The following is a 22,352-nucleotide window of genomic DNA, read 5'->3' as shown; positions in this document are numbered from 1 at the left end:
TCTACATGTGCCCAGAGGGCTTGGCATTGAGTATGTTTTTGTAAATTGAAACAATAAATAAATATACCAAAAAGGCTCTTACTACTTTCCTTTGACATTTCTTTGTTCCCTTATTTCTATATTCTCTATCAATTCTTTTTGTGTGTGTCCTGAATGTCAGTCCTGGGGCTTTGTATCTACTTCCCAGACATCCCTTGGCTTTTATCTTTTTCCAATCCCTCCTCAGTTTCTATTTAGGGTCTCCCTTCAGGCATCAGATTCACTTCCATTGAGGTTTTTTCACCTGAGTGAAACCAGAGGATAACTTTCTGTATTATGACTGCATTGGGACTAAGCAGTCCCAATTCTGGAAAAGATGTGCTCATACTTTCATAAGATAGCCAACACATTCACAAACACTCATGTGTTCCTGACCATTAATAGTAGAAAAAAAATCCTCTCCCAAAAATAATTTTTCATTGTTTTATTCTGGTATATTGTATTTTATTCTTATCACAACATGTCCAAAGAAGTCAGTATTTCACAGTTACTAATTTATGACCTAATTCATTACTGATTCAGGGCTTTTAAACAACTTTTGCAGTGACTACAATGATCAAAAATCCTTGATATTCACTACTATAATCACCAAGCAAACAAGAAAATACAAAATCTTTTCCCAAAGGCTTATCCCTCACTATGTCTGCACCTACCTGGATTCCCCTTCATCTTCCACATGTTCACAGTGAACAGAGTTCAAGGCGCTGACTCTCTTATAATCTTGAGGAGTTAGATAAAGATATTTGTATCCCTGTGAAGCATAAATGGTTTTTACTGACACCATAGAGATAATATAGTTAGCAAAATATATATTAAGCAGCCTGTCCCAAAGCAATCAGCAAATTTCCCTATTACTTTTTGAGAAGTGCTGCCTAATATGATACTAGCATAGTCAGTTCTTTTTATTTTCCTGAACAGTATTTGATTTGATTTTTCCAAATACATTAAAGATAGTTTTCAAAATTCATTTTGTAAGGTGAAAATACTACACTTCAATCTACATTCATTCTCCATAGATGATCTCTCTCTTAATGTAAGTGCCATTTTCCATTCCAAGTCTATCGAAATTGTTTTGCATCACTGCATTGTTAAGAAAAGTTAAATCTATCATAACTAATGGTCACATAATTTTGTTCTTGGTTCTGCTCACTTCACTCAGCATCAATTCATGTAGGTCTCTTCAGGCTTCTCTGAAATCATCTTGCTCATCATTTCTTATACAACAATAATATTTCATTCCAAAAACATAAAAATAAAAATAAATAATATTTCATTATACTCATGTGCCATAACTTATCCAGCCACTCCCCAATTGATGGGCGTCACTCAATTTCCAATTCCTTAACATGGCCAATTCTGCTTTGAAAGCTCTAAGTGATTCTTTCTCTAGTCATTGACCATCTATCTATGAAACAAGACAGCTTTCAATCTGAACTTCCAACACATTCCATTCATTTCATTTCTACCATGGTCAGAGGATGCATCACTCCCTGGCCTTCGATGATAGTTCTTTTTAGAGAGATAACCAGAGAGACTCCTAAATTGTTACATCTTAATTTCTCAAATCTAAACAGTGTCAAGAGAATGCAACTGTGAAGAAGAGAAAGAGATGATTGAAGAATCATGCAAAAAATCCTCAGATTCAAAGAAATTAGAAATCTGAGATATCCTTTGCTGGTCAATCACAATAAATTATCTGTCTTATTCTATACATAAATTATTTGCCACTATATTGTACTTCCTTGGCCTTCAATTTTAGTATTCTTACCTTGTAAGGATCATCAGGATCTACCCAGGCCACATGGAACATGTGACGTATTTCCTCTGCCAACCCAATTCTTGCTCCACTATTAGCAGCCACATAAATGCGAGGGATACCCTCTGCCCTGGCAAGCTCAGAAGCCCTCAGAAATAGCACATCTTCTTGAGGTCCAAAGGACCCAATTCGATAGGTGATATCATTTCCGATAACAATAATATCTCTTCCTTCTGGATACTCAGGACTCTTGAGTGTCATTTTCCAAGCCACCATGCCTATCTGAAAAGGAATAAAAGAAATACATGAATAAAAGAACAAACAAGGGTCTATTGCATCTCAATTGCAACATATTAACAATTCTATGGAAGAACAGCGTGAACAAGTAGAAGGTAAAGACATGAAATTAAAGAGAAAATGATAATCAAAGATTTTGGAATTAGAGGCAGGAAAGGAGAAATAGAGAAAAAGGGAAGGAGGAAGAGGACAAAGGGAGGGAAAAGAGAGAAGCTGGGAGGAAGAGAGGTACAGAAATTTGAGGAAATGGAATATGGGAGAAGTAAAGAAAAAGCTGAAGGAGGATATGGACTTAAAACTCAAGAAGGATTCAATGAGGAAGAAAGACTCAAACAGAAGAACCTGAGGGGCTGAAAAGAAATGAAGGACTTAGGTGAAAAGAAAGAACAGAAGGACTATAGGAGACAAAAACTGTCTAGAAAGAAGCACAAGAAAGAAGACAGAAGAAGTGATGAAGAATTACAGCAGGCAAAACAAAATCAAAAAGAAAAGAGGCCATTCCCTGCAAATGTGTGCTGACTTGGAAAACTACATGTTAATTGTTCTGTAAGAAATGACCAGCAGGATGATTTCAGAGAGGCCTGGAGAGACTTACATGAACTGATGCTGAGTGAAATGAGCAGAACCAAGAGATCATCATACACTTCAACAACAATACTATGTGAGGATCAATTCTGATGGACGTGGCTCTCTTCAATAATGAAATGAACCAAACCAGTTCCATTTGTTCAGTAATGAATAGAACCAGCTACATCCAGTGAAAGAACTCTGGGAAATGAGTGTGAGCCACTACATAGCATTCCCAATTTCTCTATTTTTGTCCACCTGCATTTTTGATTTTCTTCACAAGTTAATTGTACACTACTTCAAAGTCCAATTCTTCTTATGCAGCAAAATAACTGTATGGATATGTATGCATATATTGTATTTAACATCTACTTTAACATATTTACAATGTATTGGTCAACCTATCATCTGGGAGAGAGGGTGGGGGAAAGGAGGGGAAAAGTTGAAACAGAAGGGTTTTGCAACTGTCAATGTTGAAAAATTACCCATGTATGTATCTTGTAAATAAAAAGCTATAATAATAATAATTTAAAAAAAGATAACTACATGTTAAAGGAATTAGAGTAGGTAATGAGGAAACCAAATTATCACTCTTTGTAGATAATGAGATGGTAACTTAGAGAACTCCAGAGAACCAATTAAAAAGCTATTAGAACTAATTGACAACTTTGGCAAAGTTGCAGGTTACAAAATAAATCCATATAAATCATCAGCATTTTTATACATCACTGACAGAATCCAACATTTATTAATGGAATAAAAAGACATTCCATTTAAAGTAACTGCCAATAGTATAAAATATTTAGGAATCTAACTGCCAAGGGAAAGTGAGGAACTATATGAACACTTTCCACACAAATAAAGTCAGATCTAAACAACTGGAAAAATATTAAGTGCTCTTGGATAAGCCAAGCAAATATAATAAAGATGACAATATTACTTAATCTATTTATTAAGTGCTATACCAATCAAACTTCTGAAAAACTATTTTACTGACCTAGAAAAAATACCAAAATTCATCTGGAAGAACAAAAGGTCAAGAATTTCAAGGGAACTAATGAAAAAAAAAAAAAAAAGCAAATGAAGGTGGCCTATCTATACCAGATCTAAAACTATATTATAAAGCAGCAATCATCAAAACCATTTGGTACTGGCTAAGAAACAGAGTAGTTAATCAATGGAATAGGTTAGGCTCACAAGACAAAATAGTCAATAACTATAGCAATCTAGTGTTTGACAAACCCAAAGACTCCAGCTTTTGGAATAAGAATTCACTATTTGACAAAAACTTCTGGGAAAATTGTAAACTAGTATGGCAGAAACTAGGTAATGACCTACACTTAATACCATATATCAAGAAAAGGTCAAAATGGGTTCATGATCTAGACCATGAATGAGATTATAAATAAATTAGAAGAACATAGGATAATTTATCTCTCAGATCTGTGGAGGAAGAAAGAATTTGTGACCAAAAAAGAACTAGAGATCACTACTGACCACAAAATAGAAAATTTTGATTATATTAAGTTAAAAAGTTTTTGTACAAACAAAACTAATGCAGATAAGATTAGAAGGAAAACAAACTGGAAAAACATTTTTACTTTCAAAAGATCTGATAAAGGCCTCATTTCTAAAATATATAGAGAATTGACTTAAATTTACAATAGTTCAAGCCATTCTCCAACTGATAAATGGTCAAAGGATATGAACAGATAATTTTCAGATGACAAAATTGAAACTATGCAGCCATATGAAAAGGTGCTCCAAATCACTACTGATTAGAGAAATGCGAATTAAGAAACTCTTGAGATACCACTACACACCTTTCCTTGACAGGAAAAGATAATGATGAACTTTGGAGGGGATGAGGGAAAATTGGAACATTAATACATTGTTGGTGGAACTGTGAAATGGATCCAACCATTCTGGAGAGCAATTTGTAACTATGCTCAAAGTTATCAAACTGTATATACCCTTTGATCCAGAAGTGTCTCTATTGGGATTATATCACAAAAAGATCTTAAAGGAGGAAATGGAAGCCACATGTACAAAAATGTTTGTGGCAGCCCGTTTTTAGTGGAAAGAAACTGGAAACTGAATAGATGCGCATCAGTTGAATGTTGGAATCTTTACAAACTGCTAACTCATTAGAATTGATAGATTATTGATCTGATCTTACAAGAAGATGTTTTGGGCCAGAACCTGAAACAAGGTACTAAGTAGAACTAATTGATACAATGCTTGTGTTCACACCTTTACTTATTGGAGTTCACAAGTATGAGAGATTCACAAAGTTAACTGTGTAACTTTGTGAATTCACATCTCCCTTGAAGCTCTTAGGGCCAGAGAGCACTATGGGAGAAAACCCATAATCCCTCTCTCTCGTATCCCACAATTCCTCTCTCTTGTATAAAAGAAAAAGACAGAGGCTCTCGGTCAGAGTTCAGTGGAATTACGCCAGAAGCCCTCTCTCTGAGGCAAGAGAGATCTATTCAAGAATATTTTCCACTTGGCTGGCTGGTAGCAGAAGAAGAGTTTTGAGAGGAAGAAGCTACGAGTCAAGAGTTGAGCAGATTGAGAAGGCTCTCTGTGGTGGCTGGGCTCCTGCACTTCCCGCACTGAGACCAAGCTGGTCAGAAAGACTCCCCAGAAAGCTAGCCGAGCCCCAAGTGAAGGAGACAAGAGATTCATTCCATCTCTGTGCTGGCTGGAGGCTGAAGAAAGCAGAGGCAGAGGCTGAAGGACAGAACCTTTGGATTTGGAGACATTCGGAGAGCTCTAAGCTAACCGGGCTATATTAGAGACAATAAAAGATCTAAACTTTTATCACCTGGTTGCGTTTTGAGGTGATTATTACTTTCAACTGATACTAAAGCTGCCTCCAAGAAAACCTTCCCGAGAAACCTGCACTCCTTCTCCCAGAGAGAACCATTCTTCTTATTATTATTTTAAAGAAGAACAAAAACACCACTTTTCCCCAATATATGAATGTTATGGAATACTACTGTTCTGTAAGAAATGACCAGCAGGATGATTTCAAAGAGGCCTGGAGAGACCTACATGACCTGATGCTAAGTGAATGAGCAGAGAGATCATTGTACATGACAACAACAAGGCTATAATATGATCAATTCTGATGGACATAGCTCTTTTCAACAGTGAAATGATTCAAATCCGTTCTACTTCTGCAGTAATGAAGAGAGCTACCTACACTCAGAGAGAGAACTATGAGAATTGAATGTGGACCATTACATAACATTCTCATTCTTTCTATTGAGAAAATTACCCATGCACATGCTTTGTAAATAAAAAGTTTTAATTAAAAAAAAAAGACAACTACATGTTAACATTAAGTAGGTCCTATTATAGTTTCATTCTGCTCAACATTTCTCAATTATATTTTAATCAGTCACCCAATATATAACAAGTCTGGAATAGAAGAGGAGAAAGTAGTTGGTAAAAACAAGGGCTATAAAACTGCACATAACTCTTTGATCCAGCACTGCCAATACTGGATCTATATTCCAAAGAAATCATAAAAAAAGGGAAGGGACCCACATATACAACAATATTTACAGCAGCTCTTTTTGTGGTAGCAAAGAATTAGAAATTGAGGGGATGCCCATCAATTAAGGAATGGTTGAACACATTGTGGTATATGAAGGTAATGGAATGTGTTATAAGAAATGATGAAGAGAATAATTTTAGAAAAACCTGGAAAGACTTATTTGCATTGATGCTGAAATAAGCAGAATGAAGAGAACATTGTACACAATAAAAGCAAGGTTTTGTGATGATCATCTATGATAAACGAAGCTCTTCTCAGCAATACAATAATCCAAGATAAGTGCAAAAGACTCAAAATTGAAAATGCCATCCACATCCAGAGAAAAAACTATGGCGTTTGAATGCAGATCAAAGCATAACATTTTCACTTTTTTTCTCTTTCTAGTGGTTTTCTTTTTTGTTATGACTAATGTGGAAATATGTTTAACATAGTTCTATAGCTATAACTTATATCAGACTGCTTGCTTTCTTGGGGAAGGGGGAAAAGAGAGGAGGGAGAAAAATTTGTAACTCAAAATCTTACTAAAATGAATGTTGGAAACTACCTTTACATGTAATGGGGGAAAATATATATCATTAAGTGCCCCCTACAGATACACACATACACACAGAATTGTATTCTTTTTGAAAAGAAAATAAATAAAAAACTCAAGAATAAAGAAAAAGTAACTAAACTTCACATATTAAATGGGTATTTAATTTCCTTCTCAATAGGTGGAGGATACAATGGAAGGAGAGAAAGAAAATGGAAAATGAAAATGGAACTGAAAATTTAAAATAGTTAAAGTTCTGAGAGTTTAAAAAAATCTTAAAAAACTGAGAAGAATCTCAACTTATCAGAGAAGAATTTAAACACCAATGAGGTAATTGGTCCACTATATCTATATCCATACCATTTAGTAATAAATATTCACTAAATTTTGGGTTATATGATAAATTGGCCAGAACTTCAGGGATTTTGAGGGAGGGGAGGGAAGGGAAGGGGAGAGGTGGGGAGAGGAGGGAAAAGAAGAAAAGGGGAGGAGAGGGGAGAAAAGGGGAGGAGAGGGAGAGAGAGAGCCTTTATATAAGCAACCCTCATTTCTGGAGCCAGAAGCAGATGCAAAAACCTAACCCTGAGCATTGTGCTGATGGCACAGTATTGAAAGTGAAGTCAGGAAGATTTGATTTTAAAGCTGTTCTCATTGAGCTGGGTAAGTCAATCACCATTAAGTGCCTCAGTTTCCCCAACTGTCAAATTGGGATAATAATGAAAGCACTATTTCCCAAGTTGTTGAGAGAAGCAATTAAGATAACTTGCATATAGTGAGCACTGTTTCTTCTTCTCTCTACACTCTCACTTTCTTGATGAACTCAGCCTCTGAGACTTCTCTCAGTGCCAATCCTATTAATTCACCAACTATCCATTGAACAACTGGAATTTGATGACCAGAAGACATCTTAAACTCAAACATTTTCAAAACACAATTCATTATCGCTTCCCCTTTATAAGTTCTTGAATTTTGATATCCAGGCTTTTTTGTTTTTATGTTCTGATAATCTGGTGATTCCTATAATTATTCTATTTCATCTATTTTTAGGTCAGTTATTTTCAGTTGTGTATAGCTTATATTTTCTCTGTTTTTTAAAATGTCTTTTTTCAGGGAGTCACTTTTTTTTCTTTGCCCCATTCAAATTTTAAATGAGTTGAATTTGTATATAAAGTTTGTCACTGAGGTTCTTAACTACTGATTCTATTTCCCATTTTCCCCCCTCATCCTTTTACCTTCCATTGGACTGTATAGCTTTTGACACATTCCCTTAATGTTCCTCTGTCATCCATATAGTCAAGTAATTCCTTTCCCTGAGGAAGTACTTGGACTTATGGATTTATATTTCTGAAACTATCTTTTGAGATTCTCTCCAACCCTTTCTTCATTGGTTCAACATTTTTTTTCCTATTTGTCCATACTTCTAACCTTAGTTTTAAGATAGAGACCTTGTGTCAAGGTCTGATTCTACTCCTTTCTATACTCAGTACTCATGTTGATCAATTTCTTTGCAGTGTGATACACTTGTCTAAATACTTCCTCCGACATGCCCAGTTTTTTTTTAATTTAATTTTTATTTAATAATTACTTTATATTGACACTCGTTTCTGTTCCGATTTTTTTTTCCCTCCCTCCCTCCCTCCGCCCCCTTCCCTAGATGGCAAGCAGTCCTTTATATGTTGGATATGTTGCAGTATATCCTAGATACAATATATGTTTGCAGAACTGAACAGTTCTCTTGTTGCACAGGGAGAATTGGATTCAGAAGGTATAAATAACCCGGGAAGAAAAACAAAAATGCAGATAGTTCACATTCGTTTCCCAGTGTTCTTTCTTTGGGTGTAGCTGCTTTTGTCCGTCATTTATCAATTGAAACTCAGGTCTCTTTGTTAAAGAAATCCACTTCCATCAAAATATGTCCTCATACAATATCGTTGTCGAAGTGTATAATGATCTCCTGGTTCTGCTCATTTCACTTAGCATCAGTTCATGTAAGTCTCGCCAGTCCTCTCTGTATTCATCCTGCTGGTCATTTCTTACAGAACAATAATATTCCATAACATTCATATACCACAATTTACCCAGCCATTCTCCAATTGATGGGCATCCATTCATTTTCCAGTTTCTAGCCACTACAAACAGGGCTGCTACAAACATTTTGGCATATACAGGTCCCTTTCCCTTCTTTAGTATTTCTTTGGGATATAAGCCCAATAGAAACACTGCTAGATCAACATGCCCAGTTTTTCTTGGATTTTTATGATATTGATTTCTCTTGTTTTTTTTCCCCATCTCAACCTAACTTTCCTTCTCAGTATCTTTTGCTGGACTATCATCCATGTCTTGTTTCTAAAAGAGGTATTTGCCCAAGCTTTTCCTATTCCCTCTTCTTTTTAATGATAACTACCATTTACAGAGAATGATGGGATTTACTAATCATTTTTCATATTATCTAATTTGATCCACACTTTAGGAAAGTCACTGCTCAAAAGGTAAATAGTACACAAAGCAGAATGACTAGAACGGTCAGGGAGCTCAAGGTCATGCCACTTAAGCACTGGCTGAAGGAGCTAGAAATGTTTAGCCTGGAAAGAAAAGGATTTGAGGCGATATCTTTCCTATATTCAAATATCCAAAAGGTTGTCCCATGGAAAAAGCTATAGAAGTGCCCTAATGGGCAGTGAGAAACAATAGTTACAAGTATCAATAAATGGGAAATGGGAAAATATAGGCTTAATGTCAATTATTGAAAGGTGGAGTGAGTGCAATTGGCTGAATGACTTCTGATACATAAATGAAATACAATATTACTGCAATATAAGAAGTAATGAGTATAAGTACATAGAAAACAATGGAATTTACATGAAATGATGCAAAGTAAAGAGAGCTAAGACAACAACTTATATAATGTCAACGAAAAGAACAGTAAAGAACAACCACAAAAAATACATCACAAATAAATTATGGCAATTAAGTTTGGCCCAAGAAATTAAAAAGATACTTCAATTTAAGTATAAAAATACAACACCCATTTATGCTATTAGCCTTACAAAGTATAGGAACAAAAGGACCATTTTTAATGTCAGGAAATGTAATGAACTAAAACCAAAGACAAATTCATATACATTGGAGATATATTAGAAACTCTCCTAATAATTACAGGAGGAAAGCAAGGGTTGCTATTCTTCCCTCTATCATCTGATAGATTTCTAAAATTGCTAGCAATAGGAAATTAAAAATATAAAAATAGGGAAAAATTAGGATAATTTTATCTCCTAATTTATTGTTGATTTAGAATATCTTGGGGAGAAAACCAATGACTTTAGCAAAGATGTAGCTATAAAATAAATTCTCAAAAACAACATGTATTTTGATATAACTATAACAAAAGCCAAGAGGCAGTTATAGCAAGTCCTATTTTATACAACAACAAAATGCCTAAAATATGTGGGGAAATCAAACTACCAGAGCACACAAAATATTCTTATAGACTTTGTTCTTTAAAGATGTAAAGAATAATATTCAGATCAAGGCTAGACCATGTGAATATAATTAAAATGAAATACTACCAAAGTCAACTTACACAACTGTAATTGTGTAATTAACACAATACCAATCAAATTATCAAAGGAATACAATATAGAATTGGTAAAATAACAAAAATCATTTGGAAAAATCAAGGGAAATAATGAAAAGAGGTAAAAATGAAAAATGTACTTTCACAATTAAAACTATATTACAAATCAAGAGCCATCATAATAATTTGTTATTACTTGAAAAAGAGAGGAAGATCAATGGAATAGGCTAGATATGGGAGAATCAGAAACAATGGAATTCAAAAGGCTAGCATTTAACAAATTATAAGAAAATAAATTACTTAGGAAAGAATTCCTGAGTAGATGAGAACTGCTGGAGAAAACAGAAAGTAGTATGCCATTAAGTAAGCTTAGACTAACATTATGCCATATGCTAAATGGATGTGACTTTAAGGTTAAAGATCATACTACAAAAGATTAGAAGGTCAACAGATTATATATGGTTCAAAACTACTGGTAGAAGATATATTCTTAGACACAGGAAAGAATCAATTACAAACTACTAATAGATCCCTTTTGATTACATGAAACTGAAAAGCTTCTGACCAAACAAAATTAATGCATCCTGGATTAGAGAAGTAGCTAAATGGAAATTTTCTCATCAAATTCCTCTGAGAGAGTTTTGTATCCAAATATAAAAACAATATAACCTTTATGGAGATAGATAAACAAACAGACAGAAGAATAATGTTGGAGGGGTTGGAGAAAGACAGGCACACTAGTGCACTATTGTTAAAGATATGAATGAGAAGAACTAATGATATCCAGAGTTAATAGGTGGGTTTGGCAAAGAAAGCCTGAAGTACTGATGATCCTCCCTGAGACAAGCAGGGAAGGACACTGATGGGAATTAGTTCACCTGTCCCCTGTAGAGGGTGTGGGTAGTCCCTCCATGATGTGTCCATTCAAAAATGCAAGTTATGGCAAATCTCCAAAGTTATATTTCCCCTATAAATCTTTCTATGGCCCATGTCATCTTTGCTAGACACTGAAACTACAGGTCCTAATTATCTCATGCCTGGATTATTATAATGGGCTAATGGCAATTTGAACATGCCTCAGATCTCTCCCCACTACAATTCTATCTTCCATTCAACCACCAAAATGAATTTCCTACAGAGCAGATCCCATCACGTTACCTCCCTACTCAATAAACTTCACTGGTTTCATATTGTCTTCAGAAGCAAATGCAAAATGTTTTGCTTATGACCCACTCTTTATAAATTAGCCTCCTACTTTTCCAATCTTAAGCCATATTGACACATACTTTGGTCTCCTGGCTCTTAAACAAAAAGGTACTATCTTTCTCGGATCCAGGTATTATTTCTGGCTATTCTTCATGCCTGGAACACTCTTCTCAACCTTTTAGTCCCAACTAAAATCTCATCTGAAGCCTTCCCAATCCCTCTTAGTTCTACTGCCTACCCTCGTAATTATTTCCTTTTCATCCTGTATATAGTTTGCTTTGTATCTATTTGCATGTGGTCTTTCCCATTAGATTGAAAATTCCTTGAGGAAAGATACTTAATATCTTTCTTTCTTTCTTTCTTTCTTTATTTGTGTCCCCAAAATGCATAGCACAGTGCCTGGCACATGACAGTTGTTTTAAGACATGCTTAATGAATAATTATAAGGAGTGGCTCTCTGTGGAAGATAGAGGAGAAAGAAGGAATAACTGGGCAGCTAGGCAATGTAGTGAAAAGAGCACCAGATTCAGAGAGAAAGAGGAAAGTTCAAATTTTGCCTCAAATGCTTACCTGGACCTTTGGAAAACAATCACTTAACCTCTCAAGTCTTGGTTTCCAGGAAGAGAAACAGCACCTCTATCACAAGATTATTGTGAGAACATATTTAAGGAACTCTATAAACCTTTTTTTTTAAATTTTTATTTAATAATTACTTTATATTGACACTCGTTTCTGTTCCGATTTTTTTTTTCCCTCCCTCCCTCCACCCCCTCCCCTAGATGGCAAGCAGTCCTTTATATGTTGGATATGTTACAGTATATCCTAGATACAATATATGTTTGCAGAACCGAACAGGAACTCTATAAACCTTAACATACTATATAGAAAGCCTATTTAATAAATTACTGATATATAATGTTGATTTTTTAAGTGGAGGGAGCTGCTTTAGGAAATGTTAGGTTCTCTCTTGCTACAGGTCTTCAAGCAAAGCTAGATAACATCACTTTCTCAACAATGTGTTTAAGTCTGAATCTTTGTCCTAAGCCTTTTCTCTCCTAATTAGTTCATTAGTGTTTAATGTTTAGACCAGGACTTCTGTGCAGAAGACTCACAGATCTATGCCTTCAGCCCTACTCTCTTCACTAAACTTCAGTCCTAAGTGTTACAAGCTTCATGGGCATTCAAGGGGTACTTTCTCTTTCCTCCAGTTCTAATCACTTTCAGTTTCCTTTTTTGTTTTGTTTTGTCTTCTATCATTAGATTGTAAGCTCCTTGAAGGAAAAGGCTGTCTTTCTTTTTCAGATTTGGATTCTCAGCACCTAGAACAGGGTCTTATAACCTGAGAGGAAAAGACCTTTGGGGTTTCTGGCCAAAACAGAAACTATCATTATTTTTACTATTAATTTAATCTGCTCAATCAGGACCCAAACAATGATCAAGTGTGTCTTTGGTTGAGACTCATTATTAATCAAAGGAAGAGAGCCCTAGTGATTTAGGCATAAGGCTAGGTCTTAATTGGTAAACTCCAAAATACCAGGCAGAGATTTCAAAGATTAAAATTTATACCCTATATGGAGAAAAGGGAGAGAGAGAAGAACAGAGAAAAGCAGAGAACACAAGAGCTTTGTTGCACAACTGGGCAGCACAAGGTGGGTGCTCATTGATCCAGTGATTAAGGCTAGGTAAGAAATGAAACAGAGAATGGACTCTTTTACTTAATCGGAAAAAAAAAAAAAAGAAATTACTGATTGGGTATGCCTCAGTCAAACTGAAACCAGATGAAGACCTTAGCTAAAAAAGACCCAGGTCTCCCAGACCTTGCATTCAGGGCCATCTCCAGTCATCCTGATCTACATCTGGATACTGGACCCAGATGGCTCTGGAGGGGAAAGTGACCTTGCACCGCCCTCTCTGACTTCAATCTAATTCCTTTGCATGTCATGGCATCACCTCCTGATGCCATGGTCCTCTTCAAGAACAAAGAACATACTGATGTAATCTGACCTAAGAGTGCTTCTGTTATAATCCTGTCTGTCAATAACTGTAGAGGAATATAATGATATTTCTGCCCATGGATTTTAGAGAAGATGTATTAGTAATCCTGAAGCCCTCTGACTTAAGACTACTATTCTTCTGACAATCTGTCTGTCAATGATTGTAAAAGTCCTCTAGCCTAAGAAGGTAATAATATTTCTTCATATATATAAATATATATATATATATATATAAATAATCCCAAATCCTTTCACTTAAGAGTGCTCTTGTTCTAACAACCTGTCTGTCAATGATTTCAAAGTCTTCTGGACTTAGAATATTCCTACAAACATTACTGTCAGGTAGATAATCTGTTGGTCAATAGTCACCAAATACCTGAGACAATAGCGAATAAACCAACCCTCAAACCTACGTATAAACCATAAAATTAGCAGATATAATCTGTTGGTCCGTAATGACCAAATACCTGGGACAATAGTGAATAGATTATTGCTCAAACCTATTTGTAAGCCATAAAATTAGCAAATAAGTAACATGAAGCTCTGATCCAACTCTGTCCTATAAATCTATCCCCTTGTCTCTGGTCCCTTGCTAATTTTTTTTAGAACTTAGCCCACTCAATTGACATTACAATTACAATAAACTTTGCCCCTTGGTTAGGAATTGGGTTCAACTCTATAAATTCTTTTGAGACACCTTGTGACACTGGTTTGTGACTCCAAACTTTTGGAGTCTCCTTTCCAACCTCAATAATACAATAGTAGCACACAGCAGATATTTAATAAATGTTTGTTAACTGATCTTCTGTTTGAAGCCTTTTCTTATTCCCTTCTTCTGCCCTATATTTAATTACTTTGAATTCATTTGTATTCCTTCTGCATAGATTTAAATATGTGATTGCTATCTTTACTGTTAGATTTTTTGAGTACCTTGAGAGTAAGGATTACTATATTCTTTGTACTTGGGTCCCCAGAATCCAGCACTATGCCTGACAAGATAGGCATTTAAAAAATGCTTGTTAGTTGATTGACTCTTGAACTTATCAGGCATGCTGGGAGGGAGTATTTTTGTTTAAGTATGGATAGATCTAGATGGCCTCTGAAGTCCTTTCTAAAAATTTTTGATTTCTTGTTTATTCAGAGTTAATCTTCCAAAGGCATGAGATTAAAACTAAATAGGACCTCCAAGACTTCTACACATAGCTGTCATACTCCCTTAAGAATGAAGAGGTTGAAGATGACAATCCTTATACTCACTGACTATGTTGTGCAGATACAATGTGTTACAGATTTCACACTTTGTATTGTCACAGCTCCTACTATTGGGCTTGCTTTAAAAAGGTGGGAAAAATAGCATAGCCTGCTAGAGGATGCATTTTTATCACAGAATTGATAACTAAACAAATTTATGGTTTCCAGGACACATCATGTTCAATGGTCTCTCATGAGGTCACTCCTAGACAAAGATTCCAGGACTAAACATGATAAAAGCAGAACAGAGAAGCCTATTACCTCTCCTGGAAAATTGCCCCCAAACTTTCCAGAATCACCTACCACCTTTGTTGTTTGAAGCTGCCAGTTATCTCAGGCATTTGAGAAGAGCAATGTAGTCAATCTCTACTAATCTTGGTTACTCCCACTGTATGTTGAAATCTATCGCCTATACTCTTTCTAGAAGGATTTATCATGACATGTACCCAAAGAGATTCTATGCATTGGTGCTTTCCTGTAGCAGCACCATAAAACCAAGGGATTGGGGGGGGGGGGGGCAGGGGATGTGTAGGGGAGAGGAATAATCTTTGCTGCAGTGTGGTTTGTTTACGCAAGTCTCTACTCTCCAGTAATATCTGTTCAGTCATACAGATAAATGATATTGGCTTATAAGAGATATGGGTGGCATTTTCCCCTCCCTCTGCCCACCCCACATTCAACCACTCCAGCCCTCCTCTGCTTTAATTCCCTCTTATGCAAGGGCGAATACTTTGCACCCCGCCCCCCAGGTTCCATTCTTTTTCTTTTGCCTCAAACCTCAGTTGTAACTGCAGTTTTTCATGCTTGCTTGCATGTTTTCCCAATACCTAGATAAGTAATGCTTTTTATTCTACTCCTTCTTCCTCCCCCACTTCTCTTTCTCTTTTTTTCTCTCTTTTTGTCCCTGTTTCTGTCTCTCTCTCTCTCAAAAAAAAAAAAAAAATACAAAGCCTACCAGATGAGCTCTCGTAGTCCTGCCTAATAGAGCCCAGCAACATCTGCAGCTTTGGTCTCATCTCCAGGCTGCTGCATATCACCTCATTGGGGAGCTGGCCATCAAGAAGTGCCATTAACAGATGTAAATAGCAGCATCCCTGGAAAGCCACATGCATCACCCAGACTCAGCCGGGCCAGTGATCATAAGCTCTGAGTACACATTCCTCAATCCAATTGCACATCCACTGTAATCAGGCTGGTTGAAGCCTTCCACGCAGCTATTTGTGATTCTCAACATTAAGAAACAGATTTTTTTTTAAAAAAATCTCAGATAAATATCAACTATTTAATATATCATACCTTTGGCCAAATACAAATCAAAATGCATATAATACAGAGAAAAATTCAATCATCTTATGAAATAAGGTATTATGGTATTTGTTCATTAAAGACAAAGAAAGGAAAGAGACAGATATCACTTAACGAATAGTGCAAAGCAATTCCAAATATCAGAATGATTATAAAATGGTCCTTCCCCAGCCCCAGCCAATCTCCCATAAAGGGCAGAATAATGCATTACCTTGATCGGGGCAATAGTTCATTTGCCCTCTTATGAGCTTTCCTACCTCTGAAAAAAGAGAAGGGAAAGGGAAGAGAGGGGAGAGGAGGGAGATACAGATAGACAGACACTGTTTGCTTTCTATAGCTTCTTTCTTAATTTCTTTGCTATTATAGAGCTTGGTCCCTACTAACTCAAATGATACTTGAATTTTAACTATATATTGCAACAGCAATACAAACCCAAACTGGAAGAAACCATTTCTACATCAAGTTATTGTGAGGACTGATCATTCTCCTATAATATGCATATCACATTCAGATTCTGAGGTATAGCACAAGCCAAAGAAGTAATCTTTATTTCCCAATACATATCCACCTTAAACCTATCTCTTTTCCCATACTGTAAAAAGGGGATGAACAATCTAAAAAGAAACCTTAAAAGATCTTTTTGTCTCTTGTCCCAAAACATAAAACAAGCCCTGAACTGTCAACTCTGATTTCTTTCCTTTGAATCCAAACCTACCCCTACTTAGATCAAGGAAACAAAAGAATCTTTTAATTGAAGCAAAGTTAAATTAAAATTAAAATCCCTTATTTCCCCATTTTCCCCCCTAACTTTAAATGGATTCAGGTGACACAGTAGCTCCCTTACTTAATTCCAATCATACTTTTTTTTACTGTGGCTCATCTGTGATTTTACAGGACTCCTTCCTGAGAAGTGTGCAGTAAAAGAGGGAGGGCATTTACCATTGCCATAGGAACATTATGGGTAAAGGACATCCAAGGGGCAGATGCTACAGAAAGCAGAAGTGGGAGCCAAAATACAATACTGGTTACTTCATTAGTTAACTTAATTCTAAGATATCATTCAATCAGATAAAAATTAGTCAGCCTTCAATATTTGAGATATTGACTTTGACTCAAACAACATACAGTGGTGGAACCAGAACTGAATTACTAAGGCTAAGATAGAGCAAAATAAATTTAGAAAGAAGAGAGGTATAGAAGATGAGAATAAATATCCTCCAGATGATATTGATGCCCAGCATGATTTAAAAGAAGGTAAATGTGTTCTGTTAAAATTCTCCAGGAGTACTATATATTCACCCCTTTACTTCTCTGATAGTGCTACATTGTAGTTTGTTGTTGCAATTGAGCGACTTTTCAGTTGTATCTTGAATTTGCAGTTTTCTTGGCAAAGGTACTGAAGAAGTTTGCCCTTTCTTCTCTACCTCATTTTTACAGGTGATGAAACTGAGACAAACAGCGTTAAGTGACTTGCCCAAGGTCACATGGCTATTAAATCTTTGAAGCCAGATTTGAACTCATAAAGATGAGTCTTTCTGACTACAAAAATGCAGTTGGCCATTTAGCAACTCAAAACCTGCCATGGAGCCAACTAAACCCACAAAGGGTCTTGACAATTGGAGGGAAGGAGGAGAGGAAGAAAATAGTGGCATTAGAAGTCAAGAATTCTGTTGCAGAATCAAAAATGGTTTTTTAACAGTGCATTTTCATGTAATCATCATCACACCACCAAAATCCACGCAAAAAAGTAAACTACCTTCAGTGAAAAGAAAATAAATCTGAATATACATAGTGAAATTCATTAAAATCAATTAATAAGTATTTATTAAGTGACCACTGTGCACCAAGCACAGAAGAGTCTATCAGGGGAAGAAACGTATACACATAAGCATATAAAGAACATAAATCAAATAAATACAGGCTTGGGGAGGGTGTATCTTGGAAGATGTGGAGTGAAAGGGAGGATAGTGAGCAGGGCAGTTTTCATAAAGAAAGTGGTATTTGAGATAAAAATGTAAAGGATTCTAAGAGGCAGAGGAAAAGAGAGAACATTTTCCAGAAGTTGATAATGGCTGTTCTAAAGGTATGGAGATGGCATATAAACAGTCATGTGTAAGGAATAGGAAGACCCCAGTCTAACTGGACCATAAAGTATGGAAAATAGTATAATACACAAAGAAGATGGGAAGTTAGATTACATCTAGGGTTTTACATGCCTGTTTACATTTCAACATTTTGCCCTGTCACCATTTACACTTAATTGCCTATCATCTAAATTTAAAAGGCAATATGGTATGAAGCTAAGACAAATGAAACTGGCAGAAGGATGAACCACTTCTAACACATCCTGGTTGTGTGACCCTGAGCAAATTACCAAACATTTCTAATGTCTAAACTGCAGGTCTACCTAGTTACGTCTTGGAGTAAAGCATGAGGTACAAATAAAAATGTTTGTCAAGTATTTTAAAATCCCAAAGCACTATACAAATATCGACTATATCAACAATAAAGAGAAAATTAATTTGACATAAAATTGTGAATAAACTAAACCCAGAAAATTGGAAATCATGTTTCAATCTTTTTTCTGCACTAAGAACAGAGAAAGGGAATGCCAAGTGAATAAATTTTTCTGTACTTGCTCTCTTGTCCAGTCAAACATATAACTGTTTACTTGTATTAAACACAACAAAGATAGCAGTTCTTCCCTTTTGCCCTATTCTTCATGCTCAAGTTTCTCATTTTAGTGAGTACCTTAAAGTACAATTAACTCCTTTGAAAATTAACCTTACACGTAAATTGAAGCACCTAAAGTACCTCTTCATTACCTACCTAAAGGCTAAATCACATCCTTTCTCCTCAGTAAAGCTTACCTTGATGACCTTGGCTAAAGTGATACTTTGATAGATCTATGATTTCATAGATATGGATATTTCCTCCAACAATGCAGTTGTTGATCATCCCTTCTAAGACTCATTTGCTAAATCTGTATCCAGATTATGTCCCACAATTTGTGGCCTTCTCTTTCTCTACCATTTCCTGGTGATATCATCAACTCCCATGGACTCAGTAATCATTGCTGATTCTCAAATTATGGTGATGATTCTCAAATATATCTAGCCCTAACTTAATCTCCTATCTCATAACTCCAAATTGATCTCACAGATATCTTAAACTCATTATGTCTAAAGCTGAACTGATAATTTTCCTCCCAAACTCTCCCTTCTTCCTAACTTCCCTATTATTGATGGAGAACACAATAATTCTTCTAGTCATAAGGTTTAGAACTAAGTGGCAATTTGAATACCTCACTCTTTTCCTCTATATCTAAGCCAGTTGTCCAGGCTTGTTAATTACATATTTATAACATCTTTCATATACATCCCCTTCTCCCCTGATACTGCCGCCATCCTAATGCAGGCCCTCAACACCCCATTCCTCTCTTCCAGTCCATCTTGCACTCAACTTACTCAGTTTAAGAGTAACGTTCCTCTGCTGCTGAGTGAAATGAGCAGAACCAGGAGATCATTATATACTTCAATAACGATACTGTATGAGGATATATTCTGATGGAAGTAGATACCAAGATCTAATTCAGTTCCTGTTGATCAATAATGGACAGAAGCAGCTACACCCAAAGAAAGAACACTGGGAAATGAGTGTAAACTGTTTGCATTTTTGTTTTTCTTCCCAGGTTATTTTTACCTTCTGAATCCAAAAGATTCTTCCTGTGCAACAAGAGAACTGTTCAGTTCTGCACACATATATTGTATCTAGGATATACTATAATATATTTAACATGTATGAGATTGCCTGCCATGTAGGGGGGTGAGGGGGATGGAGAGAGGGAAGGGAAAAATCAGAACAGAAGTGAGTGCAAGGGATAATGTTGTAAAAAATTACCCATGCATATGTACTGTCAATAAAAAGTTATAATTATTAAAAAAAAAAAAAAAAAGAGTAACGTTCCTAAATTTCAGGGCTGACCCACATTACTCCTCTACCAATCATTCCCTATCACCTCTAAGACCAAATGAAAAATACTTTTGGATTCAAAGCCTTTTATAATTAGTTTCCTTCTTACATTTCCCTCTATAATCCAATGATACTGGCTTACGTTCAACTCCTCAAACAAGAAATTCCATCTCTCAACTTTCACTGACTGTCTCTCCTGCTGAGAATTCTCTCCCACTTCATATCTCCATTTCCTACTTTAGTTTATTTAAAGTTCCAGCTAAATTCTCACCTTCTATAGGAACTCTTTCAGTCTCTGAATTCAATTGATTATTTTCAGTTTATCATATATCATATTTGTCCAGAGTAAATTTCCTTCCTCAGTTACAGTGAATTCATTAAATGCTGAGAGTTTAGGTATTTGTTATTTTTATTTTGCATATCCAATGTTGAGCACAGGATCTAGTCAAGAGAGTCCTTAATAAATGCCTTATGACTGATAGATTCACAGTAACAAGTTAGAATATTAGTCATTTTCTCTAAACTCATAAAGAGAAAATTATGCACCAGATGGAAAGCAATTACAGATGAATCAACAAGACAAAAAACAAAACTTTGATAAGGTTAAACCTTGGGGAATTAAGACTTGAGAACTCTAATACTTAAATTGTTCACTCAGTGAATACTTCTAGTCAGTCTAAGCAGGCAGGCCCCAAATTTCTGTGTAGGGGAGCCTCAACCCGCTTTCCCTACCCTATGGCACTACGACAAAGTCTCTTGTAGACTTCACTTTCTACTTTTTCTCTTTTGGTTGATGAGCCTAACATCAGGCTACACATTTATCTCAGCTTTTCACTTATTTTAGGTTCTAGGATTACCTGGCCTGGGATCCTACCCTGAACAGCTTTTAGGGCAATAAGCTTGGTTCCATTTGGGTTTGAGCCTCCTTTCAGATACATAATTCTCCCCTGCTTTCCCCCTTTCCCTATCCCCCTACCACCATTCTTCTGATTCTTTCTTCAACAGGATTGAATTCGTTTTTTGTAGGGTGGCAGTAGGACAGGTAAGGAAAAAATATGGATCCACGATGGAGTTTCTCTAAAGTATGGAAAGAGAAATGAACAGCAAAAATATTGAAGTAGAGGAAAATCTTGTAGAAGAGAAGCAAAAAGCTATAAAGGAACACATGATCTCTATACAACCAAAGAAAGTGATCTTGAAGGATACATGGAGACAACTTTGATCATAGATTTCCCTGAAGAACATAATAAATTAAAAAAAACCAAACCATATGTGACAGTAAATAATCCACAAAAATTGCTCTGAGTTTTGGATTATGCATAACAGTTAATGAAGAGAATATAGATTGCCACCAGGAAAAAATTCTTAAGTTCAAACTCCAAGACATACAGTGGATAAATTTAACAATGTTAATGAAAAAAGCTGTTCAGGGTAGGATCCCAGGCCAGGTAATCCTAGAACCTAAAATAAGTGAAAAGCTGAGATAAATGTGTAGCCTGATGTTAGGCTCATCAACCAAAAGAGAAAAAGTAGAAAGTGAAGTCTACAAGAGACTTCTTCCCCAACCCTCTAGAAAAAACAGATATTCAAAATGTTCATTCAAGTTCCTTTAAATCCAATCCCAATGGGTTGGGTATTTCCACTGGCTCTCTCCCACGTCTAGAATGCTTTCCCTCCTTATCTCTGCTCCGAGCTTCTTTCAAGTCCCAGCTAAAATCCCACCTTCTATAGGAACCCTTTTCCAATCTTCCTTAATTCAAATATTTCTTCTTCATTAATTATTTTCAATTTAAACTGATTACAGCTTGTATTTATACACAGTTGATTTCATATTTCCTCCCCTTCCCCCCATTAGACTGTGAGTTCCTTGAGAATAGAGAATGTCTTTTGTCCTTCTTGCAACCCCCAAAATTTAGTATAATTTTTGGGCACACTGTAGGCTGTAACTACATGTTTACTGCCTGACTGAACAGATCATTTAACTATGTTACAAGTGGGTATGATTCCTAAGCTCTGATACTTTTCATCATGACCTCTTTGGGCCTCAGTTTCCTGAACTGTAAAATAAAGGTTTTAGGTTAAATGATCTCTCTTAAACTCTTAAACTGTTAATTAAACCTTTGATGGCCACTTAACTTTTCCTATATTTGCATTGTATACCTCATTATATCCTCTAGAGAACTCAGGTAAACTCTATATGAGGCACATGGTAATTAGAAAATAAATATTCCTTAATTTGAAAAAACAAGTTATAATCTATACATCTATAAATCAATTAGTATGCTACTAAG

General features: G+C 35.8%; 1 protein-coding gene across 1 annotated transcript in view; it reads right to left on the bottom strand.

The window, feature by feature from the left end:
- ACACA (acetyl-CoA carboxylase alpha) overlaps positions 1-22,352 on the bottom strand; it is a 217,361-nt gene that overhangs the window by 61,241 nt on the left and 133,768 nt on the right. The window contains exons 40-41 of the mRNA XM_051994076.1: positions 1,808-2,077; positions 693-790 (exon numbers count right to left, since the gene is read on the bottom strand). Of these exons, the coding sequence (XP_051850036.1) occupies positions 693-790; positions 1,808-2,077 (368 nt within the window). The remainder of the gene's footprint in view (positions 1-692; positions 791-1,807; positions 2,078-22,352) is intronic.

The sequence above is a fragment of the Antechinus flavipes genome, chromosome 4, assembly GCF_016432865.1.
Source record: "Antechinus flavipes isolate AdamAnt ecotype Samford, QLD, Australia chromosome 4, AdamAnt_v2, whole genome shotgun sequence".
Taxonomy (NCBI): Eukaryota; Metazoa; Chordata; class Mammalia; order Dasyuromorphia; family Dasyuridae; genus Antechinus; species Antechinus flavipes.
Note: the sequence above shows the minus strand (reverse complement) of the source record. Positions and strands in the feature narration are given on the sequence as shown.